The sequence below is a fragment of the Artibeus jamaicensis genome, unplaced genomic scaffold (assembly GCF_021234435.1).
Source record: "Artibeus jamaicensis isolate MK-2021 breed Jamaican fruit bat unplaced genomic scaffold, CSHL_Jam_final contig_548, whole genome shotgun sequence".
NCBI lineage: Eukaryota > Metazoa > Chordata > Mammalia > Chiroptera > Phyllostomidae > Artibeus > Artibeus jamaicensis.
The window spans coordinates 11,453,124-11,479,851 of record NW_026521883.1 but is presented as its reverse complement, the minus strand read 5'-3'; the positions used below and the strand labels follow the sequence as shown (position 1 = coordinate 11,479,851).

The 26,728-nt window shown below is 35.2% G+C and overlaps 1 protein-coding gene across 1 annotated transcript in view; it reads right to left on the bottom strand.

Annotated features, from left to right (window-relative positions):
* The window catches only part of VPS13C (vacuolar protein sorting 13 homolog C), a 176,367-nt gene that overhangs the window by 37,216 nt on the left and 112,423 nt on the right, over positions 1–26,728 (bottom strand). The window contains exons 47-63 of the mRNA XM_037151046.2: positions 26,517–26,626; positions 24,453–24,622; positions 22,875–23,134; positions 21,503–21,732; positions 20,018–20,110; positions 17,454–17,819; positions 17,020–17,106; positions 15,619–15,774; positions 15,188–15,452; positions 14,291–14,451; positions 13,167–13,288; positions 12,401–12,695; positions 9,876–10,265; positions 8,133–8,237; positions 3,271–3,435; positions 1,435–1,563; positions 1,031–1,164 (exon numbers count right to left, since the gene is read on the bottom strand). Of these exons, the coding sequence (XP_037006941.2) occupies positions 1,031–1,164; positions 1,435–1,563; positions 3,271–3,435; positions 8,133–8,237; positions 9,876–10,265; positions 12,401–12,695; positions 13,167–13,288; positions 14,291–14,451; positions 15,188–15,452; positions 15,619–15,774; positions 17,020–17,106; positions 17,454–17,819; positions 20,018–20,110; positions 21,503–21,732; positions 22,875–23,134; positions 24,453–24,622; positions 26,517–26,626 (3,238 nt within the window). The remainder of the gene's footprint in view (positions 1–1,030; positions 1,165–1,434; positions 1,564–3,270; positions 3,436–8,132; positions 8,238–9,875; positions 10,266–12,400; positions 12,696–13,166; positions 13,289–14,290; positions 14,452–15,187; positions 15,453–15,618; positions 15,775–17,019; positions 17,107–17,453; positions 17,820–20,017; positions 20,111–21,502; positions 21,733–22,874; positions 23,135–24,452; positions 24,623–26,516; positions 26,627–26,728) is intronic.

The following is a 26,728-nucleotide window of genomic DNA, read 5'->3' as shown; positions in this document are numbered from 1 at the left end:
TTAAAACTATCATTACATAATGGTATTATAAGGTAAATGGTGGCAGGCTGGCTTCCTCACCCAGGTGTCTGGGCAACTAAGCGAAGCAGTTTCCCATTACCTTGAGAATGGGCCTGATAAGTAGTGTTCTCATAGTCTTGAGACTGGGTCTGATAAACTGTTCCCATAGCCTTGAGTGGGCTCGCATCCATAGTATGAAGCTCTGCTGGCACCCTGCTGGCTTTATCTGTGTTTTACTATTTAAGAGGGTAGGAAATCCCAGCTGGGTGCCACGTAGAAAGGACAGGTGGCATGCAGGGGGACACGCAGCTTGCAGCATGCCTGGATAGCCCACCCTTGAATAAAGGCATGCCAGACATCCCAACAGCTCCATGAATGTTCTTCTGTCTGCCCGGATCCCGTGAACCTGCCTGGCCTTCACAGGCTGCGACACAGGTATCATCCAAGCCAAATGACAGCACAGGCAAGACCCAAAGAATTCCTATCAGTCTGTACTATCTACTCAATGTCCACCCACTTAATCTTTTACTATCCCTACCAAAGAGAAAACAAAGCAACAACAACAAAAAAAACACCTTAGATATACATTTATAGAAAGAGGTTCACTAAGCATTATCATATTATAAAAGAAAAGTAATGTTTAAACAGGTTCACAATTCCTTATATGCAATTCTAAAATTTAAAACACTCCAAAAGTCCACAGATTTTGCTCTAAATTTGGTGCCAACAGTCATTTGGCAGCAAAATCTGACCTGAAATGATGTGAGACTATTAATCATTTTTATTTAGCCCAACTGGTATAAATATGCATAACTTTTGCTGCAGAAATATTAATGTGTTTGATTATAGAGACCTGTCTCAAAACCTGCTTAGGGTATTAGTAATAAACAGCATGTGTTCCATATTACCTTTCTAAACTCTGAAAACATTTGGAATGCGAAACGCATTTAGTCTCAAGTGTTTCCTAAAAGCAATTTTGGACCGACCAATAAAAACAAATCAAATTTTCCATGAATTTTTTTCAGCATACCTCTGTCTGTACTTGAGGGTGTTCCATGGTGTGTGGTTTATTATTAGGGCAGGTGCAGATCCCTCATGGTAATCAGAGAAGGTTATGACAGTTGAATGTTCAGCAGTGTTTATATCCACTAAGAGGGCCCCATTCTATTACAGGAAGAAAAAAGTACGTTTGAGGCATTGCTTCACCCTGCACTTGGAGTCTCAATCAGCTATGTACACACAAAAAGGTTGGTTTGTTACATCCTCACTGAATAGAGACTGGCTCTGATCTCTCATGAATATAGCATGGTATTAAATATTGATACAGCAGTACCTTCAAATAATTACAAGTAAATTTTATGGCATGTTTTAATAAAAGATTTCAATGCAAATTTTAATAATAAAAATATTGTATTTTAAAACATGAAAACTTACCAGATCTTCTAAGCTCAATAAAGTGCCATTATCCTGCTTGTTGTAAAAGAATGGTCTGGATGATCCTTCACAGCCCACTACTCTGACACAAAGTTTGCCTGACAGATTTTCAGGCCAAAACGGAAGACACTGAAAATATAAAAGAATATCAGTCTTAAAACAATTCTGTGGTATAAATAAGATAGTGGCTAGTAAAATCTTCAATTCTAAATATAATCCTGTTTCAATTATTACTAACTTTCTAAAAAATATTCCCTCTACATCTCATATTAAGATGACTGATGGTATGACTATTTAGGAAATCAAAGAAACTCCATCAGAAGAATATATATTATTCTATGTCCTTAGGAAATAATTACAATATGAGGAACTTTAGAACTTACTGATTAAGAATGCCTCAAATGTCTCAAATATTTAAAAACTTTAATTTTAATGACACAATCTTTGTGTGTGTCTTACTTTAATTTCTTAATGCACCATGAATTCTTTCAGAACATCTCATTCAAAATAAACCAGAAAGAAAACTAAAGGGAGAGAAGAAAACACCACAGACCTTGCTGGAATACTAAACATTATCTTCCCAGCTGTTTATTTTTAACCAAATCATATACCTTTTTGAGCCTCACTTTTCTTATCAGTCAAATTGATATTTTGGCTAGTAAAAAAGGTCTCCCTGTTACAGAATACAGGGTAAATTCTGTTTCTGAATAAAAGTACTACTCTTATCAAACCCACATCAAATATAAAAAGATAATGAGCATTTATTTGTTGCCAGGTCTGGGGAGATTATACTAAGTGCCTTGGAAAGCACATGCCTCTTGGAACTCTAAACTTATTTATATTATCACTGGAATCCTTCCTCTTGAATTTGTTGCTAAATGATTTAAAAATTTTCTTTTTGAGATGAATAGAAGAATGGCTCTATCCCTTCAGGTCAGCTGGTTTGGTTAAAAACAAGCAAATCGAAGTACTAATGCTGGTCTTGAACCTGCCCTCTCCCCCACTCTTCCCCTCATTCTCCCCACCACTGCCAATCTTCCTCAGCCTGCAAAGTTCAGCTCGGGCCCTATGTCGTCTGTGCAACTTCCCCTTCCACAAAGACCACAGTGATCCCAACATCCAGTGACCTCTTCAACCTGAGAACGATATGAGATTAAATTTCCTTCTCTGTAAAGTAAGGAGCTGAATTTTAGGAAAATTTCAAGGAGACTTTCAGCTAATTTATTCAGAAATTTACAACCACCTATAACTTGGTATATATTACCTTTATTTCCCAATTATTAATTTATGAGTCTTAAGCCCTCTAACAAGATTATAAGCTTCTTGAATGCAGAATACATTATCGTAATTATTGAAACAATACATAGTACATTATATTTATATTCACATTTTGTACATATAGGAAGAACTAGAGCCCTGGCTGGTGTGGCTCATGGACTGAGTTCCAGCCTGCAGACTGAAACGTCACCAGTTCAATTCCCAGTCAGGACACATGACTGGTTTGCAGACCAGGTCCCTGGTTGAGGGCTTGTGAGAAGAGACTGATCAATGTTTCTTTCCCTTCCTTTCCCTTTTTCTAAAAATAGATAAATAAAATCTTAAAAAAAAAGGGAAGAACTGGAGAAGCAGTGTTACCATACAGACTTGGCTAGCAGTAAATAACCATCAACAATTTTTTTAACATATGCTTACAATGTATAAGCAAAGTCAAGGTTGGCTGATACATTTAACACTAACATAACAGAAAAGTGAGTATGACAAAGAGGTATATACAATTCTTATGTCTATAGGTATTTGTACATTGTAGGAGCCAGTTATATTAAACAAAAAATTTACCTCTGAAGAAGCAATATAGTTCCACTTATTAGTTGGCATTGAGCCATCAGATGCAATTTCACCAACTTCTAGTTCTAATGATGACTTATTTGCAATGGTACAAAAAGGAGTCAAGGTAACTATTCTTGTAAGATTAAAACTGCTCATTTTGATGCTAACACCAACCTGTGAAAAGGAAACAAGCAAGCTTATTATTTTATATAGTGAATTTGAAATACACATGCACACACACACACCATTCACACAAAGACTACTTAAAACATTTTAAAATAAACTTCTGGCTAAGATGGAGGCATAAGTAGACACACTTTGCCACCTTACACAGCCATAAGAAGGATCACAACTAACTCCAAAATAAAATACAACTAGAAGTGCCAGGAAATCGAACTGTATGAAAGTCTAACAACCAAGGATTTAAAGAAGATAATATTCATCCAGATGGGTAGGAGGGGCAGAGATGGGGAGCCAGGGTGGAGAGGAAGCAGTGTGGTGGTGACGAGGCAGTGGTGGCTGGCAGAACGGGCACTGCCACATTCACCGGTGGTAGATAAAAACCAGGAGGGAAACCTAGGGAGTGAGCCATCCCAGCCCCAGGCTAGACAGCACAGCCCAGGGTTATACTGCCAGGGAAATAAAGCCCCATTAACTCCTGGCTGTAAAAACCAGTGGGGTTGGGGCAGTGGAAGAAACTGCCAGTCTATCAAGAGAGCCTGTTTAAAGAACTTACACAGCCCTAGAAAGTATGTAAACCCACCCACTCTGGGATTTAACACCAGGGAAGCAGTTAGAAAGGTGCCAATTGCATATGAGAAGTGGCGGGAGTGACTGGAAATGGAGCTCAGCAAGTGGCACTGTTCCCTCTCCAACCCCTCCCCCACCTACAGTGCCACAAAGCAGTGAATTGGGTTGCCCCATCCTGGCAAATACCTAAGGCTCCACTCCTTACATCATAACAGCTGCACCAAGACAGAGTCAAAGCAGGTTCACCTAACACACAGAAACAAACACAGGGAGGTTTCCAAATTGAGGAGACAAACAAACATAGTTCAAATGAAAGAACAGATCACAACTCCAAAAAAACTAAGCAAAATGGAGATAGCCAATGTATCAGATGCAGAGTTCAAAGCACTGATGATAAGGATGCTAAGACATCTCATTGAGTACAGCAAATGCATAAGGGAAGAAATGAAGGCTACACTAAGTAAAATAACAAAAAATCTACAGGGAATCAACAGTGAAGGGAAGGAAGCCGGGTTCAAATCAATGATTTGTAAGATAAGAAAGAAATAAACAGTCAACCAGAACAGAATAAAGAAACAAGAATTCAAAAAAATGAGAAGAGAATAAGACTCTGGGACATCTCCAAATGTGCCAGCATCTGAATCACAGGGATGCCTGAAGAAGAGGAAGAGCAAGAAATTGAAAATGTATTAAAAAAAATAATGAAAGAAAACTTCCCTAATTTGAGGAAGGAAATAAACATACAACTCCATGAAGCACAGAGAGTCCTAAACAAGTTGGACCCAAAGAGGGTAACATCAAGACATATTATAATTAAAATGCCAAAGATAAAGATAAAGAAAGAATCTTAAAAGCAGCAAGAGAAAAGGAGACAATTACCTATAAAGGAGTTCCCATAAGACTACTGGCTGATTTCTCAAAAGAAACCTTGCAGACAAAAGGGGCTGGAAAGAAGTATTCAAAGTCATGAAAAGCAAGGAACTATAACCAAGATTACTCTATCCAATAAAGCTACAATTTAGAACTGCAAGGCAGATCAACTGCTTCCCAGACAAGGTAAAGGAAAAGGAGTTCATTATCACCAAGCCCTTATTATATAAAAAGGGACTTATCTAAGAAAAAGATGATGATCAAAACAATGAACTGTAAAATAACAACAAACTCACAACTATCAACAAATGAATCTAAAAAAAAAAACATAAACAACTAGAGCAGGAACAGAATCATAGAAATGGAGATCACAAGGAGAGTTATCAATGGGGAGGGGAAAGGGGAAAAATGGGGGAAAAGGTACAGGGACTAAAAAGCATAACTGAGGCCCTGGCTGGTGTGGCTTAGTGGATTGAGCACTGGCCTGCAGACAGAAAGGTTGCCAGTTTGATTCCCAGTCAGTGCACAGGCCTTGGTTGTGGACCAGGTCCTCAGTTGGGAAAGTGTGAGAGGCAGCCAATCAATGTTCCTCTCACACAGCAATGTTTATCTCCCTTTCTTTCTCCCTCCTTTTCCCTCTCTCTAAAAATAAATAAAATATATTTTTAAAAAGAAGCACAACTGGTAGGTTAGGGGAAAAATAAATAGTGGAGGTTAAGAATAGTATAAGAAATGGAGAACCCATAGAACTTATATGCATGACCCATGGACATGAACTAAAGCAGGGGTTTGCTGGAGGGAAGGGGATACTGGACAGAAGGGGGGTGAAGGGAAAAAAATTGGGACAACTGTAACAGCATAATCAATAAAATATACTTTACAAATATATTTTTAAATTTTTTTATTGATTATGCTGTTACAGTTGTTCTATTCCCCCTTTCATTCCCCTCCACCCTACCCCCCATCCCCACCATTACCCCCCCTTTAGTTTATGGCCATGTGTCTCAAGTCCTTTAGATTCTATATTTCCCATGCTATTCTTGCCCCCCCCCATCTATTTTCTATCTACTGTCTATGCTACTTATTTTCTGTACCTTCTCCCCCCTTCTCCTCCTCCCACTCCCCTGTTGCTAACCCTTTTTGAGATCTTCATTTCTATGTTTCCACTCCTGATCTAGCTGTCCTTTTAGTTTGCTTTCGTTTTAGGTGTGGTTGTTAATAACTGTGAGTTTGTTGTCCTTTCACTGTTCATGTTTCTTTAACTTCTTTTTCTTAGATAAGTCCCTTTAACATTTCATATAATAAAAGGGCTTGGTGATGATAAACTCCTTGAATTTGATCTTATCTGAGAAGCACTTTATCTGTCCTTCCATTCTAAATGAAAGTTTTGCTGGATAGAGCAATCTTGGTTGTAGGTCTTTGGATTTCATGACTTGGAATACTTCTTTCCAGCCCCTTCTTGCCTGTAAGGTCTCTTTTGAGAAATCCGCTGACAGTCTGATGGGGACTCCTTTGTAGGTGACTGTCCCCTTATCTCTTGCTGCTTCTAGGATTCTCTCCTTCATTTGAATCTTGGCTAATGTAATTATAATGTGTCTTGGTGTGTTCCTTCTTGGGTCCAACTTCTTTGGGACTCTCTGAGCTTCCTGGATTTCCTGGAAGTCTATTTCCTTTGCCAGATTGGGGAAATTCTCCTTTATTATTTGTTCAAATAAGTTTTCCACTGGTGGCCGTGCCTTTCCCCCTTCTGGTACCCCTATAATTCGGATGTTGGAGCGTTTAAAGATGTCCTGGAGGTTCCTAAGACTCTCCTCATTTCTTTGAATTCTTGCTTCTTGACTCTTTTCTGTTTGGCCATTATTTGCTTTCTTCTGGTCCACTCCATTGATTTGAGTCCCAGTTTCCTTTTCATTGCTATTGGTGTCCTGTGCAATTCCATTCATTTCAGTTAGTTTCGCCTTCATATATTTGTCTAACTTGTGGCTATAATCAACCAGTTCTGTGAGGATCCTGATCACCAATGTTTTAAACTGTGTGTCTGAGAGTTTTGCTATTTCTTCATCGCTTAGATCTATAGGTTCTGGGGCTTTGAGATCTTCTTGAGCCATTTTTGGTCTGTTCGTGCCCTTTAAGTGTGAGGAGCGGCGCCTTGGACTCCCAGGTCACTGGGTTGTGATGCTGTATGTGGAGGTGCGGTCAGAGCAGGGAAATGGGGGCGCCCTCCACTGATGCTTGCCACGGGGACCCGCCAGGCCCCGGTCCAACCGCCCACTCCCTCGCCTGTCCACCCACGCACAAATGCGCGACCACAATCAACACGCAGCACCGTACCCCCACTGTCTCCCCCGCGGTTGCTCGCCTGGTCGCTCGCTCGGTCGCTCACTAGGTCCAACCCTGCGCCTGGATTCCGCGCGTCTGGATTCCATCTGACCGAGTTTTCCTGTGCAACCCTGCTTCACCAGCCGCTGGTTTCGCCCCTCTTACAGGTCAGGCTGAAGAATTTGTTGTTAACAGACTTCCGAAAAGTTCAATTTTCCGTGTTCTGGCTGTGTTTTCTGTTGCTAATATTGAGTTGTCTCTAAACTTGGTTGTGTGAGAAGGCACGGCACATCCACCTATGCCTCTATCTTGGCGGAAGTCACAAATATTTTTAAATAGGATTTCTTAAAGTAACTACTATAAATTATCTTCTCACTAATACAAATTCTGGTTTCTTAATTTGGCTCCATCAAAAAATCAACTCAAGAAATATCAACTAGCAATTTAACTAATGATGACTAGTAATAAGAAATTTAGTTTATGTGAATACTATACTTCTTAACATCCCAAACATAAGTTGTTTTATTTACTATAGAGGCTCAAGTTTTGCTGCATTTATTATCTCTGTTGTTAATAAAACACGGTAAAAATTTCAAAGTGGGACTAAACAGGTCAACTGGCATCAGACTGTTCAAATTTTCAATCAAATTTAAGAGTTAAGAAATGTTTGACAAAAGAGTAGAATGGAAGAAGGATTCTAGTATGTGATGAGTATTTACCAGGTTGCTTACTTGGATAAGATTCAAGTCAGTGTCTTTTTAATCTCTGACAAATTCTGGTTGTGCTATGCTATTAGTGCCATAGAAATTTGTAGAGGTAACAGTCCTTCACGTAATACTCTGAATTCAAATTTCTATACCGCTTCAGATTCAGCTGGCTTACTGAAGAAAATATGAATAAAGGCAAAGGGAAATAAATAAACAGAATCTTACCAGGTATTCCATATTGTTGGCAGGACACTTCACGCACCCATAACTTCCAACTGTATCCAATGAAAACCCACTGGACCAAGCGCTAGTTGAAATTTTTAATTGTACCTACAACAGAGAACACATACCATCACATTAAGAAGCCTAAAAGACTATATTAATTTTACTTGATGGAAAGTTGCTAGACCACTAGAAATTTATTTATCATCATGGGACACAGAAAATATAATCTAAGCCATATTGCAAATGGGTAACAGAACCACAGAAACTCTGGAAGGCAATACAATAAAAGCAATACTCTGACTTCATTCACCTATGCAATGAGTACAGTGAATTTAAAAATTTATACCAATAAGAGTTTCTGTTATTTAAAAAAATATATAATAAAAATATTTTCCAGTGTCAGACTTAGGATATAGAGCTAAGAAATTAAGTTTTAGCACAAACTCATACCTTAAACGTTATTGAGCAAAATGCTAAATAAAAGGCACTGTGAGCCCTGGTTAGATAGCTCAACTCGTTAGAGCATTGGCTGATCCCCAGTCAGCACATACACAAGAAGCAACCAGTGAACGCATAAATAAGGGGGACAGCAAATTTATGTTTCTTTCTCCCTCTCCCTCTCAAATGAATAAATCAAAAAAATCTTTAAAAAGGCACTGAAATAAGCAGAATAAAAGACTTGAGTGTGATAAGAGCCAAACAAGAGAAGTAAAATGCTATCACAGTGACAGGGTATAGGTTTACTTTTGGCTATGGGATTTAGATAAAGTTTTATAGAATAGACCTAACAGTGTTCCTGTATTAAGCTCCACCCACCCAACTCTATTACAGAAAACTTGAGAACAACTGGGTCAGACACATAAACTGTTACTAAAATACCATCTATTAGATTAATCAACACTCTACAACAGTGGCTCTCAAAGTGTGGTGTCTGGACCAGCAACCTGAGGATCACCTGGGAACTCATTAGAAATGCAATTATCAGACCCTACCCAGGTCTACTGAATCAAACTACAAGAGTATGACCCAGCAATCCATTTTAACAGCTTTCTACAGGTGATTCTAATGCACACAGTAATTTGAGAACCACTGATCTAAGAGAACATAAATAGGACATTTAGCCTCACTTTAGATGGTCACAAAGTCCTTCATATTATGTCAGAAGTGAGCAGAATGCCATAGTACAAAGAGCAGATAACCAGAAAGATGAGGTAAGCATAGGAGAGAAAGCACAGGAGAAGAGGCATTCTAGGCAGAGGGTGCATATACAAAGGCCTAGAGGTAAGTACTTGTGAAGTGTGGTAAGCAATACAAAGTTACGAGTCTGCAAAAGAAAGAAGGGACCAGAGCAAAAAGCAACAGACTTAGATATTAGTTTCTTTCTCAAAGGTATGGCTTAGTCCTTCACATACAGAAGGGTTCAGGTAATATTCACCAAATTCAACTGCTGGTTTTTAAAAATGCCGTTTAATCGCTGACAAATTGCATTAAATCAAACTTTCTACTTAACACCACTTCAAGAACATAAATAATTCTAGGTGCATTAGAGAAAAGTGTTAACTGCCTTGGAGACTGCTGTTGTTAGTTCCTAACATCTCACTTGATTATGTATTCATTGAAAGTCTCCCTGGACCTAATTCATACCAATATCACTTAGTAAAACATGGTCTTAAGGAAAACTAATGGCTCCCTAGTTTCAAAATTAGGAATTTATTTTAACTTGTTATAGCAACAAAAACATACCTTATTTTTGCTAAAAATGTTCTTCTTCTTGAAAGAGAATAAAATAATATCCCTAAAATCAGCTGGATGTTTCACGTGAGTATCTTCTGAACGATACTGGAGAACTCGAGAAGTCTTATTGATTAGCCAGTAGGGACTAAAGACAGATAGCACCATCCGACTACCAATTCGTCTGACATGCACTGACAGGTCGACTGTCATCACTTCTGTGGAGTCAGAAGAAAAACACACAAGAAAGAATTCGGGAAGCGTATCATATATACGAAAATGTCCTCTCCAGTTTTTGCCCTGATATTTCACCAGAACTAATTCCATAATTTCTCCACTGATTCTTGAATGTAGAACGTCAGCAGTACTGCCTTCTGTTAGCTCATGAGCTTCTGCTGTTCCCTTAAAAAAATAACAACACACACACACAAAATAAATTTGCTTAGTGATTTTTTATTTAATTATTTTTCAAGTACAGTTTTCTGTCTTTTACTCCCATCTCAGCCCACTCCCCTGTGCTCCCCACCTCCCTCCCATTTCCACCCTCCTTAGCTGTTTGGTGTCCATGTGTCCTTTATACTAGTTCCTCTAAATCCCTCTCCTTTTCCCCCTGAAATTTCCTTCCCTCTCCCCTCTGGTTGCTGTCCCCCTGTTCTCTATTTCAGTGTCTTTGTTTTTATTTTGCTTGCTTGTTTGTTTTGTTGTTTAGCTTCCTGTTAAAGGTGAGATCATTGCTTAGTGATTTTTAATACTTCTGCAATAGTAGCATATGTTATACAAATGCTAAATAGCCTACCAGATTCAGATTACCTGACAAATCTTTAATAAAGTCATGTTTATATATTATGAATGTCCAATAATCACTATGGACTAAAAAGAAAACACTTAGTCAAAGGCAAAATTGACTAAATCAATTGACTAAAAATCGCCTTTGACTAAATTTTAGTCAAAAGCAAAAATTGTCTTCTGGCCATTAGTAGGCTAATAGCAGTAAGTTTTGAGAAAAGTCAGACCCGTGCTAAGAATCAAAGGCTAGATTTAGGAACCCTGGCTATTTATGTCATTAAAGAAGCCACTGAACTGCTTCATCCCCCATTCACGTACTATGCATAATGGTTCCCATACAAACAGACATAAGAAAGGTAATATCAAACTACTCTGACAAGCTGTCTAAGTGAGGAAAGATTTTTTTAAATGAATACTAACATAATAAATTAGGCTTTCTTACTGAAAGCTTCCCTGGTATAAATACTATTTATTTCATTTAATTAATTTAAGTATCCACAGATCAGGTTTGGCTCATTGTTCAAATAAGGAAAATAAGTAAGTTAGGTTCCAAACAATTTTCAGACTTTTGTATGTAAAATGTGTGACATATAGAAATTTAAACATATTTATCATACTTTGCTGCTAGAAAAAATGCTCCCTATTTTTTCTTAAGAAGGATAGTAATTATTTTTACATTGAATAGAAACTCAGAACAAATAATCATATTAACTTTAAAATTAAGCTTAGAGCCCTGGCTGGGTAGCTCAGTTGGTTAGAGCATTGTACCAGTACACCAAGGTTGCAGGTTTGATCCTCAGTCAGGGCACATATAAGACTCAATCAATTAATGCATAAATAAGTAGAACAACAAATCAAGCTCTCTCTTTCTCTAAAAATCAATTAATCAATCAAGCAATAAAATTAACTTTAGAATTAACATGAAATATTTTTCACTGGCTTTTTTCTGTGCTTTAGAAAACAGATTTTTACTTATAGTCAATAATATAGTAACTATGTACAGTATCAGATATTAATTAGACTTATTGAGGTGATCACTTCGTAAGTTATTGAATGTCTATTCACTACATTATATACCTGAAATTAATATAATATTGTATGTCAACTATAAATTAAAAATAAAAGATTATAGAGCCCTGGCTGGTGTAGCTCAGTGGATTGAGTGCGGGCCTGGGAACCACGCGGTTCGATTCCCAGTCAGGGCACATGCCTGGGTTGCAGGCCAGCTCCCAGCAGGGGACTCATGATAGGCAACTATACATTGATATTTCTCTCCTTCTCTCCTTCCCTTCCTCTCTAAAGATAAATAAGTGAAATCTAAAAAAAAATATTATATAGAAATAAAACAAAATAGATTATTATGGTTCTTAATTCATGGCAGATACAGCAGAGTTAGGTGGTAGGGAAAAGGAGCCAAACTGCCCATGTTCAAATTCCAGATCAACAATTTATTAGGTGTGGGATCTTGAGCCTGTCACTTAACCCCACTGTGACTCAGTTTCCTCATCTGAAAATGGGTCTAACAAGAGTGCCTATTTTGGGAGGTTACTAGAAAGATGTGTGTTAACATATCTACAACACCCAATGTAGTGGCTGACACAGAACAGATGATATACCAATTTTTGCTGTTAGTAATATTATTAACTTATAAGTATGCTACGTAAAACACTGACCTCAACTAAAAACACTATTAAAAGACTAGAATTCAGCTCATGCAATAATGAAAATCAAACAAAATGCAAGAGACATACCTCAAGTAAGTATCTTAGGGAATACGGGAGAAGATTCCGCAGAGTGAGGGTAGGATAAAGATGAATAATGTACGCTGGATCCCAGTCTTCCCCGTGTGTACATATATAGCTTAATTCATCAGGCAGGGCAACTGTGCTGACTATGAGAGGTAAGAAGCTGACTTCTGCTGATGGACACTGCAGCATGCATCTGACTTCCCTGCTCCTGTGAAGTTCTTCCTTCCAGGAAATGTACGTGGTAGATTCTCTGTACTGGTTCTCTAAGATACCAGCTGGCTGAACAAATAATTGACATCTACAGAAAAAGAAAACAAGATGGAAAAAAAAAAGTTTCTATTGAGAACTTAAGAAAAAGAATCTCATTAAATCTTCTTGATAATTCTACAAGGTAAACACTATTGTCTCTTTTTTACGGATGAGAAACTCAATGCTAACAGAAGGAGGAACTTTCTGGAAAAAAACTCTCTGTAAACAATGACAATTTATTCAAAAGTCATTTCAAATACAAAGACAATCTATTAAAATTAAGTGTAAGAAAAATCTAAAACATCATATATACAACAAGAAATTTTCATCTGGTAAATTCAATGATAATATAAATGTTTTTCTCTATAACTCCATATATGCCTTAAAGCTGATTTTTACAGATCTTTAGATAATAAAAAAAATAAGGTTATCTTTTCTAAAGTGTAAGTCCCCAATTCATAGAATCAAAAATATATTACACACTTATTTTAAAGCTTAATAAATTCAAGGAAGCATCTACCTGTATGAATCTAAAGGAACATGGAACTCCTCTTCAGGTCTTGCTATTCCAATGCGCTCCAACAGCTTAACATTCTTAACAGATTTATAGACAATGAATGCAATAGAGAAGTGGTTTTTAATCTGTTGGATAAAAAAAATACACAGTTTAAAATTATGTAGAAGTTCAAAAGAAAAATGTGAACTGAACACAGTTACTTTTAGATATAGAGCGTTTCAAGCCCAATATAGAAAGACATTTTTGTTGGTAAAGAAAAAATTTTTAAAAATTTAGGTGCTATTTATATGAAACCTGGTGTTTAAGTCACTTTAGAAAATTACTATGGTATCCACATGCTCTATGAATTACATGCTGATGTTTACTGTGTATAATGTTATCTTTCCCATATATATTAGTCTGAAATTTTCAGCCATACTATTTTCTCCATTAGAACCTTTTATCAATGTACTGTGACTATAAAGAAAAGGACAGCATGGGAATTGGAAGAAAAAGCAGTACAACTCTCTTTTCTTGACTGCAATGTGATATAGGCTGGAGCTAATAAGAAACTGAGAGCTAACAATGGCTAAAATTTGAAATCCTGTCATTTTTATCTGATGTTTCAGGTAGGAAGAAATTTCTTTTGTTGACCATAAACTGAATTCTACAATAATGCACAGAAAAGGAAAAGATGGATAAAGCCTTAAAGGTATAAAAGAAAGAACTTACACAGAAAAGATACAAAATTTGGGGGGGGGGGGAGGAAGCATTCCCACACGCCTTCAAATATACCTGAAAAATTCAATCCCAATTGATAACAAACAAAATGCAACATTATCTTAACTGATGACCAAATTATAAAAAATTGTTCAGTTCTGAATCTTTAAAAGAATAAACAAAAAGCTTCATTAATTTTAAACCCAAGAAGTAAGAAAAATAGGCTTTAAATTAACAAGATTGTTTTATTAGGCATTTAAAATAAAGAATATTACAAAAGCAAGTTGGATAGGAAACAGCAGCCAGTTCAATCTGTTATTCATTTCTGCATAATTGGTACTGACCTATTGAAGTTTTAATGTATTCCTATATTCACCTAAATATTAATCAATATACTTAAAGGAACATCATTCACTTTAATGCATTACCTGAAGAGGAGAGCGAAGGGTAATTACTTTATTCCCTTCAGTTGCATCAATTTGTACCAGGACTGAGTCAGAATGACTGACATTGGGATTCCGCACATTATACAACTGTCGACCAGGTCTGGCAATAGGGATTTTTGCAACTTCTGTATATCCATAAGGTACTAAGGCAGAGAGTGAAAAGCATTCCAAAGATTAATTTAACTATATTTCTCTTCGAATAATCATGAGTGGTTCAAATAACGACAAGAGTATTCAACATCATGCCAGAAATGACTATACAATATGCTTGTCTAAGACACAGGGACTAACAAATAGAGAAAATTAGTTATTATAATAAATATTTAGAACCAAAATAATTTCTGTTGGGGTTTTGAATGTATTAAAACAAACCAGCAAAATCCAACTTCCTCCTATCCCCTCCACTGTACAAGAATTATGTCATCTTTTCTTTGTAACAGTGGTAAATACTACCAATATTTTAGGACTTCTGAATATTGTTTTTTCTCTGCTCATTGAAATTCCACCCTTTTTGGAACACAGCACACACTGTATTGTTTAAAAACAGGGTGGGGACTGACTGAAGGAGGAGAGCAATGAGGGAAACATCAAGACAACTGTAATTGAACGATAAAAATATATAAAAATAATAAAAATAAAAACAGAAAAAAAATCCAGAAATCTATTTTTGAAGGTAATTCTTAAATTAATCAAGTTCAATTTTCTCAAGTTTAAAGGAAGAAAGTAAGACACAAGTATATATCATATACTTGTTTCAAGTCTTTAGAAATGTTGTCTCCCAAGGTATCTTGAAAACAATATTTCTTCCATAGTTTGTCAAAAATAAGCCCACACCATCAATTCCAAAGATGCCCTTAATATAAAATAAACATAGCATACCAAAGGTCAGAGTGAAGAAGGAGCTTTCTTGACAGCTCAATACAGATAGTTTCCCTTGACATGAAGGTACCATGCTGGCATATTCCAGTTCTAAATTCTGACCAGCATCAACATCATAAATACCACTTGTATCAGGGGAGCCCATTACTCTGAGATTATGATTGGGCTGTACCTTAATGGGAACACCCAAAGCATTTTTTACTGTAAAAGGAGCCTTGTCTTTTAAAGAGTAGTCAAAAGTAGAAGCCGTGCCTTCTGAAAAACCCTGGAAAGGAACACAAAGTCACAAAATTTTTGCAAGATGCAAATTTTTTAAACAATTACACTATGACTATACATTTTAGAAACTAATTTTGATTACCAACAAAAATAATCCATATGTTTCAATTTAAAATTCCATTTGAAATATTCCAAACAAGAACCAAACATACTTTTGCTAAATTACTGAAAACATTAAGACAGCTTTTGGATATTGTTATATTCATTGTATCTCCTGAAGAAATATGAACTGCTATTTGTGGCTCAGGAAAAACAACAAAATCATCTCCTGGCATCAAACTTTTATCCTGGACTGGATTCTTCTTTACCTGTGAGGATATATAACATAAATTCAAGTTATTAGCTAATTAATAATAAAATTAAAATATTCTCAATTCAGTTAAATTCTCCTAAAGCAGTCACTTTATATTAAAGCTCCCCAAGTCTTCATTTCAAAAACATTCAGTGATTTAGTGCAGATCAGTATTCCTTTCAGGATGCAAGTACATGGAGGAATGTTTAGAGCTGTGCCATGAAAGCTATCACCCAAGGCTGTACTGGTCATTACCCAAGGTTGATGAGCTTAGTGAACCTGATGTCTAGAACTGATCCTTATTGGAGTGAATACCTGGAATTCCTTCTATTTTTTACCAGTTACACCCACGAATAAGTAATATGGTAAGCTGTCAACCAGCCATCAGACTCCATCATAGTTTTTATTTGAAGAGCATTTCCAAAGCCTTGTTAAAAACATTCTTTGTTAGCCTGACTATGCCAGAGAGAGGCAGGTCACAAATATTACTTCTACTTTACTGAGAGGAAATAGGGACACAGGTGAAGTTGACTACTTGTCTTTAAAATAAGAATCTGTTGATTCTATTTCAGTGCCTCACACTTTAGTCAGGCTGCCAGAAAGGTGAGCTGTGACATTTGTTAAGGGTGTATAATTCATGTTCCTGTTAACACAGAAAAACGTACTTCAATATCTAGGCTTCTGAAGTGTTCTCAACAAGCACCATAAAGAGATAACATAAAGAATCCGTGAACTAGAAAGCAGTTCTCAAATCACTGAGGGTCCCAAAGAGCTTCATTTTTATCTATCAGTACATGTACTCAAACTGAAGCCAACTGCTCTCAGCCTTTTGGCTAAGACCAAATGCAGAAACTCAAACTGATAAAAATTTAACTATTCATTGAAAAACAACAAATTAACACAAATATTTTCAGAGAAAATGACTATTAAACTACACAGTGAGAAGAGGGACACCAACAGCTCTCTTTAGTGTGTGCCTTCAGTGAAGACAGGTGGATTCTCATTTTCTACTCTGCTTTCATCCTGTTGCAGTATCACTTAGTCTCTGGAAAATTCCATTGTATGCTCATGAGAGAATGAGAATGACAATGGTATGTAACATCTGAGGACTATTATGAAAAAAGTCTGGAACCACATGGACTCCCTTAAAAGGGTCTGAAGGATCCTAGACCAACCAACACCTTAAGAATCACTGCACTAAAAAATATAAAGAAATGTACACAGTGCCATTCTACATAAAGATGTTTTATGTTTTCCTTACATTAAGCCTTAAATTCCATTGTCTCTTCCCTTCCACTCTCTCAATCAGTGGTTCCCAAGCAGCATGGACTTCATTGTAATAGTGAACCTGAAAAGGCAGAAAATTATAATAAGACAGCTCCAACTTTAAATGTTTATTTCTATAATCAGTAGGAAAATATTGTTATATGTCAATAGCCATTTTAACAACACACCTAAAGACACAAAGAATATATATAAAGAGGGTGCATTTTCCCCCTCTCTTACTTTATTCTCAAAAACAAATAATTTGGCAAAAGAACCTTTAAAAATTAATGACCAAATAAAGAATACTTCACACCAACAGGTTAAATGTTAGAGTCTATATCCATGCACCAACAAAAAAGGTCACAACTTAGTTCTGTAACTGCACTTTTGAAATGTTGGTTTTGGAGCTACTGAATAATTTGGTCGTACCTCTAGCATCAAGTCAGCAGAAGCAGCCAGGAGGGAAGTCCAATTCTTAATATTTCCTGAAAATTTTGACTCCGCCAATAATAAAGGTACAGTTTGATGCCCAAGTCCACATTCTAAGGTAACTTGAACTGACTCTATAACAACAGCACAATTTTCCTCTATCAATGGATGTTCAATGTCTTTGAAATTTTCTGTTATTTCTGTTGCCATGTCAACACCAAGAAACCAATAGTTATAATCATTAATAGATTTGACACCCCAAAGATTCCCTGTCTCCTTAGATGTATCTTTGAATTCGTCTTCTTTTGTCTTTGGAGATAAAGCAGCCATGATTGTCATCACAGTATTAAGAATTATGGGTGAAATCTTTAAAAAAAGAAAGCAGGAAGATTTTTAGAATGAACTCATTACATGAGAAGAATTAATATAAAATACACAAGTGCAAAAGTAACCAATTAAAATTTTAAATATACTAAATTCTTAACTAAGAAAAACAAGAGAGAACACAGAAAATCATGTGTCTAGTCAACTATCCTCATAACAATGATTTTTGCTCAGGTTACTCTGGAATTAATAATTAATGTTATACATCAATTGTCAAAACCTAAAGTTACACTGATCAGTTCAAAGTAAAATAGTACTATGTGACCAGAAAAATGCAGAAGTGTCACTGAAGTTTTCATTTTCAACTAGCTGCAATAACTAAAGTGTGTAATCCTCACCAAGATTTACGGATACAGTTTTCATCTGTCTTACTGAAACAGGAAGCCAGAGAATCACCTGTGATCCCCTTTCACTTACCCCAAGATTTGTAAACTCTACTACCCATGGTCTTTGGATAGCATCTTTGCTCACATGTTCATTCCTATCACTGTGCCTTAGTTCTACACCAGTGATATCTTCTATAACCAGTCAACACCCTCTAAGCCTACCCCCCACATTTCCACCAGCATGATTCTTCTAAAACCCAAATCTGGACATGCCATTCCTATGCTTCAAGTCTTCGTAAATTCCCATAACTTTCAGGGTGAAACTCAAGCTCTCTTTAGCTTAGGGAACAAAGCTCTTTGTGACCTGATATCTAATCAATTATCTAGCCCAAAGTTTGGCTATACTGGATTAAATGTTAAGAGGATTCTCTTACTGTTCATTCTCACAACCCTTATTTGATGCTAAAGATATGGCTATATTGCCAAAAGAAGAATCTAAAATACAGTTTCCCAACCTTATCTGTTAACTGAATTCTTTTTTTTTTCATTACGTTACTAATGTCACCTGTAATTACTGCTCTCAATCCTACAATTCCATCACACCATCCTCTCGAGCTACATGGGCATCCCTCTTGAGTCCTTTAAAGGATTTTTCACACTTCTGCCTTTGTGTGTACTGCCAGTTCTGCATAGATAACCACCCCCTGCCCATCCAACCTCCCTAGATGTTCAAAACTCAGTTCAAGTAGCCCAACTTCCAGGTGGCTTTCCCAGGTGTCCTGGTATGAGTTAGAGGACCCTTGTCTGTGCTCCCAACAGCACCTTATGCATGCCTCTAGCACTGAAAGCTGAGTCACTGATTTCTCTCTCTCTTCATATGTCATTAAGGTTTTTGAAGACCAGGGACTATGTATCCCCAATGCCTTGCATAGGAGATTTTTCATACGTAGTTAGAGTTCAAAAAATGTCTGTTGACTAAATAAATAAATTGATATACAAAGAAATAGAAAGACAACCTTCCCAGTGTCTTAGACAAAGTGCATGCAAATTCAGAGTTTCCCCTCATTTACTACTTTAAGTCTTTAAAAAAGTAAATCTGTTAACAAAATACAATCTAAACTACCCAGTATTTTAAAATATTAAAACTACATTGTTATTTACATGGTAATGCAAATAACATTAGTTTGAGCCTTGGTTTAATTGCTATTTGTTATTTACCTATAAAGTTACTAACAGAATTCATATTAGCCACCTCATTTTTATGTCCTCTGGACAAAAAGAAAAGTAAGTTTTTGGAAATCATTCTATTTATTCCGTGTATAACTGGTCATGAATTCATACTTAAAGCATATGAATGCCAATGGAGAAGATTGTTTTTCCAATCTTTAAATGTAAGATATTTTAAAAAAGGAAATCCCAATAATTTATTTCTAGTATATATCTGTCATTACAAATATTTTATAAGCTAAAAAAACACTTAATCAAGTAATTATTACATTAATCAAAGTATACACTAAAGACTAAAAATAACATACTATAAGTGATAAAAATATCATTTCCGTCCTTCCTTTCCTTCCCTTCTTCCCTTATCTCACTCTCCCCCCAAACCCAATCTCCCCAACACACACACTAAATATAATTGATAACAACTACCCTGAACATTTGTAGATATTTGAACATACTCTTTCAAAGAAAACAGAAACAAATATTTGCATTAAAGAAAAATTACTTTAATGTTAGAGATATTGATTATTGAGCATGTGACTAGCCTAATGGTCTAGTTATGAGACACCAAATGATACCATTACAAAAATAAGAATAAATGTTCATCCAAGTAATATGATATGCACTGACCTTAATTATAAATTCTCCAACTACAATATTTATATTTTGTTTTCCTGAAGTCCATGTGCATTTTTCCATAAATAAAGAACAGGGCTGTAAGACCTAAAAACAAACAGATGAAATTCACATTCCCTTAGTAATAGAACTGTTATATATGCAACCACACACGAACATGTCTTACTTATTAGCTTGAGATTTTTAACTACAGCCTACTGTACTAAAACAGCAAATTAGCTGTGAATTTCTTGTGAGAACTCTTCTAAACTAATGCAACTCTATGAACATTGTTAAAAAACTTTAAGCAATTCTTATCAATTCCTTTATGCCAAATTCTTAACTAATGATGCACATTTACTACAAGAAATTGAAATGTCTCCTTTTCTGCAATATCTTTTAAATGATGCTTATTGTAAAATTTACTTTTAAGACACGTATAACAATGAGCTAAAGATTATGGTAAGATCTTACATTTGCAAAAAAGGTACATGAAGAAATGAAACTGGTTATGTTGTTAAAATTTTTATGACCGCTAAATCACTTGAAGTTGTTATTTTCAATAAACTGGTATTTTAACCTTAAAAAAAAGAGTATGGTGAGCTAAGTAAATGAACAGTTTTCAGACTGCTTAATAAAAGGTCAGTCTTTGATATAATAAGGTACTTATTATAATAAATTTCAAGTCTTCAAATGTGATTCATTAAAGCTATGAAGCCCATATTCTCATATATCATTAACAAAATAAATAAAATAACCTTATACCTGAATTGCATGGGGGAATCAGTACTACATCAATTTTCACTTAAAAAACATTATCATGAAATTTTTAATACAGTCATTAATAGAGCTTTCTATGACATATGAAAAGAAGATGATTATGCTAAGAATGTCTCATGATAAGGTATAGACTAACCCTGGAACTGCATTTCTTAATCAAGTCACTTTGTCTACAGACAATTTTAGTTTAAAACAGTGTAGGTGGGTTGTATAATATAGTGATCTCAATATAAAATTATCAATTTAATACCAAGAAATAAGTGTGATAACTAAATTAACTAAAATAATTTTTTCAACAATAATGTGAAAATATAAGTGAAGACAACTTTTAATACAGCATAGCTCCACATAATTCTAATTGAATGTTTCATTGTTAGCTTTGAGATTTTAATCCTCATCCATTAATTAATTGGGTATACTTGGGGAAGAAATGAAAACAGCTGAAAAGAAACGCTGATTATACTAAATTTTAAATTCAGTTCAACAGAAGATGGTATAATGAAAAGAAATGAGACTAAAGGGAGTCCCAGTTCTGTCACTAGCAAACGTGGCTAAATCATTTAACATCTTTGGCATTTAACATCCTTGTCTCTAAAACCCCAAGTCTGTGTGTAGTAAGAAATCTCTGAAGCCCTACAGTGTTTTCACATTCTAGTATTCTATGAGATCAACCACTGCTGCCATCTTCAATCTAAGCTTAAAATACAAGGTAATTCTTACTGTGGTAATGTTTTTTCCTCTCTTTTCTCTGAGAAAAGGGCAAGCCAGCACTTTAAGATTTGTCACAGAAGCTTCCATCATCTGTCGCTGTTTGGATGTTGACAGAGAGAGGTCACACTGGAAGGAGGCCGTCAGAGCAGGGGCATCAGCTTTTGTCAGGTTGGCAACAAACACCACTTCTGGATCTGTGATCCTGGCCTTTACCGTCATAGTTGGACTTACAGAATCATCTGAAGCAACAAAAATAGGAACCAAAAAAGCGGCAGTGTAAATCTTGTCATTTGAAGATATGCTATCTACTTTTGCTAAATTGTTTCTAATATCCTGCTTTAATGGATATGGTAAAGTGAACAGTATATACTAATAACAAATGATTATTAACGAATGCCAATTTTGCAGGATAATGCAAGCTGATTGCTGTCATCAGAATATCATTCCCTCTGACCTAGCAGGAATATTTTGTTTTGAAGCTTTTGGTCAGAATTAAGGTGTGTGTATGTATATGCACATAAGTGTGTGTTATTAGGTTATGACACAGGGGCAGGGAGGGGAAAACAGGACAGGAGAACATTAGGAAGAGGGTATGAGATCACGTTAAAGTAGACAGATCATTATTATTTGTTTACATTGACTTTGCCATAAAGTATATACTGTAGTCACTGTCATACCATTTACAGCATAAATGCATTAAATGTATATATAAATGCGAAGGCATAAGATATGATTACTGTTTAATAAAGGTAAATGGAAAAATAAAATTCTGACCTTGCCAGTAAATGGTAGTTTTCCAGTTACACACTAAGTTATACATTAGAGAGAAAAATGCCTGACCTTAGATAATTACAACTTAACACAGAAAATAAGATCTACTCATTTTTTATGAGTAGATCACTATCTACTGGAGTAAATCTACTTGGTTACGCTGGAATGAACAGTTAACGCAGCAGGGAAGTGGCTTCAGTGCACACCAAGACCAGACATGAGCAAACACTGAGTTGAAGGAGTCTAAGGTGATGTCTGCAGGCATAAGGTGATGTGGGGTATTGTCCTCCAATACCCCACCTTCTCTTTTATCTGCTCAACTCTTCAATATGCAAAATATTTTATTCAGATATTTTCTTTGAATAAAAGAGTCCCCTTCATAAGGAGGGCAACCACGGACACAGATTAACCCACTTCCTCTATTCCTGGATGAACAAAGAAATGTTAATGCAGAACTGGGAACAGACACTCCTAATCCTAAAACTTTTCTATAAAATATGTTTAAATTTAAAGAGTAATTTTAAATTCTTAAATTTCCCATTTTTGTTTTTCCTTACTTGTGATTTTTGTTAAAATATACAAGTTGTCATCTATTGCAAACTCTGCTTACCTCTCTCTACACTGATTTTTGCTGTAGAAATCTGTCGTGATTGAATCTGTAATTCTTTTAATTCTTTTGCCATATTTTCTGGACTTTGAGGCATAGCTTTGATAAAAAAATCTGCTACAGTCATGAGAAATTCCACACTAGCACACACATACAGCTGATCGAGAACAGCATCAAGATGACTTCTTCCATTGTTGCCTTGTTTGTAACTTATGTCAATCATAGAACTGTTGTTATCTTGGTCATTCTTCTTATCAATCATTCTGAAAAATATATATATATTTTTATTCCTGCTAAAATAATTAAAAATGAAAAATTTAATATATATATAAATAATCTTTCTTTCACCGTTCAGTTTCTAATCCAAACAGAAACAGTCCACTGTTAACTAGAGTCTAATTAACTAATTAGCATTCAAGACACAGTCTCCCAATCTCTACAGCAAGATTCAGGTTATTGAGCAACTACACAATATTTTATAATCATAATGCAATACTAGAAAAACAAATCAATGGCTGTTGGAAGAAATTTCAGCCATTAACTAAACACATTAATAAGTCCCACAAAAATTAAAAGACACCTCTTTAGATTTGTTTCACAAAATACAACCTCCTTCAATGAATTTATCTCCAAAGATCATTCTATATAATTTGAGTCCAAAAGTATTCAATACAATTCAAATCAGCCAGTGTTAATATATTAAGTTACTACAGTGATAGATCCCATACATCCTCACATGTGCTACAAAGAGAAGACTACCAGAAACATGATGGCTTTTAATCAGTCACCCTGAGAGCTGTGGACAGCTACCTCAAACATGAAATGTGAAAACCAGAAAAGCTGGATGCGTGATAGCATCAGTTTTTCGTTTATTCATCTCTGAAAAAACAAAGGGCTCAGAAGGATTCAGTGTGTATTTCAATGGAGTCCAAGGTTAAGTAGCAGTATAATTTTAAAAAAAGAAAGAAAAGGCAAAAATATTTTGCCTCATTATTTGGGAAATAAAAATGTACTTAGGATATTAAAGTTATACATTTCCCTTTATAGCAGGCTGATGTGAGTTAATCTTTCAAAAAGAGGTTGCTAATGTATAAATGCTAGAGATTCCATTTCTATTAAAACTTTGAAAGAAGTGTCAGAGAACTGTTTAGAGACAAAATAAATAAAACAAAAAAATTACATATAATTTATAAAATCATAAAATTTTATGTAATTTATAAATTTATAAAATTATACATAATTTAACGATTTTTTAAAAAGATTCTGCCAACTGGGAACAATTTAGAAAAACATATTACCAATGGATTTGGTAATGTCACCATGTGGGTTTAACTATTAAAATTCTTACAGTTCTTGGTTCATGCTTTTAAGGCAGTATTCCATTTTATTATTAAAGTTCTCTTTAATTCAAAATTTAAAGCAACTGAATTTGACATCAGCACTACTTCCTGATACTCTTCAAACTGCAGTGTGACCAAAGGCCTCTTTTGATCATTCCCCGCCTGGCAATCAATGCCTGGGAGCAATGCCAGGTGTGATGCCAAGTTTAAATAACGTACAGCAAATTCAGAGATGACAAACCTTGATGTTGCTCTTTCAATGCCTTCTCTGAGATCATCAAGGGTGCAGGACTTAAGCTGAATGCCAACAGTCATTGAGCCATCCTTAAACATCTTCCCTGCTGAGGCCATAAGATGTAGTCTGAGTTCACCAAGCCGCAAACTGTCATTATGAAATGAAGGTTTGGATTCCTGTGGTATTTTTCAAGCAAAAGAACAAATTATCTTTAAATATTATGTGATTACTTATAAACACTTCTTAATTAAGAAATTAAAGCAAATCAGTATCACAAATTTTAAAAGAATGAGTGTTAAAACACAAACAACAAAATAAAGGATAATTGTGCTTGTGAGTATATACATACATACAAATAAATACACCTATGTGTGTGCTGATACTTAACAATAGTAAATATATAAAAATTTATCAGTTCAATGGAAACAAAAATAATCAGGAAATATTTTTGTAAATCAATCATTCTAACTAATAGATACTTAATGAGCTCTTCTGTGAAAAACATCATGATAGAAACTATGAGGCTTACAAGAATGTCAAGGCATGGTAGGCAAGCTAAGTAAGCTTATATCCTAATTGAAAAAAAATACATTACAAGGAATATCACTAGGAGATGCTATAGTTGTAAATGATCAAAAAATGACATGTAGTCATTTATTCAGATATATATCCTCCCATATTCCACAAAGAATAATAAGTGAAAAGGTAAAGAATATAGAGAGCAAAAGCTCAAAAGGTCAAAGAAATCATTATGGGCTAGAAAAAATCATGAAGGTGAGAACTTAATTGAGCCTCAGAGACTGAGTGGGTTTAGACAGGCTATGAGGGTGTACAAGACACTCTAGATACGAAGAAAATATGAACAAACAATTCAAGATGCTCTGAAGGCCCAAGGTACAGGCTGCTTAGGTTTGAACAATCCAATTAAAGAATAGCAGGGAGTAAGGGCTGGAGAGAATTATGGAGGCCTAACTGAGGTCTCAACTCCCAAACTAAAAATTTAAAATTTTATATATAGAAAAAAGGACCTTAATTTTTGTCATCAAAACATAGCTCAAAATTGTGTAGGCATGCCTAGACTTTAAAACCTAAACAAACAACAAAAAAGAAAAAAGTTTTCAGCTAAGTAAAGAGCATTAGTCCCAATAGTTGACTGCAGACCATGAGGGCACTTCTATGAGGGTATTGGTGATTTGCAATTAATTCTTGGCATGCGTTTAACTCCACATCTTCTCTTACTTAACAGAGCACAATGTATGCAAATGGGTCAAAATGACATCATTACTGACAAACTCAGATTGACTTTAATCTATAAAAGTGTAAGTAATGCACAGAGTTCTCCTTTGTAACTATGAATAGAAATGACCTGTGACACATCTACTGATCACAATATATTAATGTTTGTGGTATAGCTACTGACGTAGACAATTCGAAGTCACTGAATAAAAAATGATACAAAGTCATTTTCTAAATGATTTTTCCTTGCACCAATGTCTAGGATGAATGAAAGGAAAAAGAGCAACAAACAAGGGGGGCATGAGAGGCAACCACACATTAATGTTTCTTTCCCTCTCTTTCTCCCTCCCTTCCTCTCTCTCTAAAAACAAATAAATAAAATCTTGAAAAAAAAAATAAGTAAAAAATAAAATATCACTTATATATTATTTAGTTTATATTGTTATGGTACAGAAACTTGATTCTTCAATTCACTAATGAGTATCCTGAATATATACCTACTACATATAAAATTTATATATATATATATTTTAGCTATATAGTAAAACTGTGCATATAATTAATTACTCATATATAAGATTCTTCCACTAGTGATGGATCAAAGTGTTTTAGTGCTAATGTTATTTAAGGAAAAAAAACTCCTTAGCCTAGTAATATTAGAAATAGTAACAAAGTCAAAGAACAAGACCAATGTACAAAGTATTCTCTAGTCCAAATAGAATTTTATAGACATATAATTTTTTAATGAACAGATGTATCAAAAATGTCAATAGCTTAAAATTCAATAAAAAGCTAAGGATTATTTATTTCTCAATACAGAAATTTAGTACATACCTGGTTGATATCACTGTTATAAAGGACAATGGAAAGAGATTCAAAGTGAAAGTCAAATTGGAGAGTGACATTCTGGTCCACGCAAAGCTTTGAGTCTGTCAAATCTTGTTCTGATGGTTCAAACATAAATATAAAAATTTTAAAACTTTAATGTAGGTGTATGACTTCATTTATATTCTAAAAGCTGGGGTAACTTATTATTCTAAATTTCT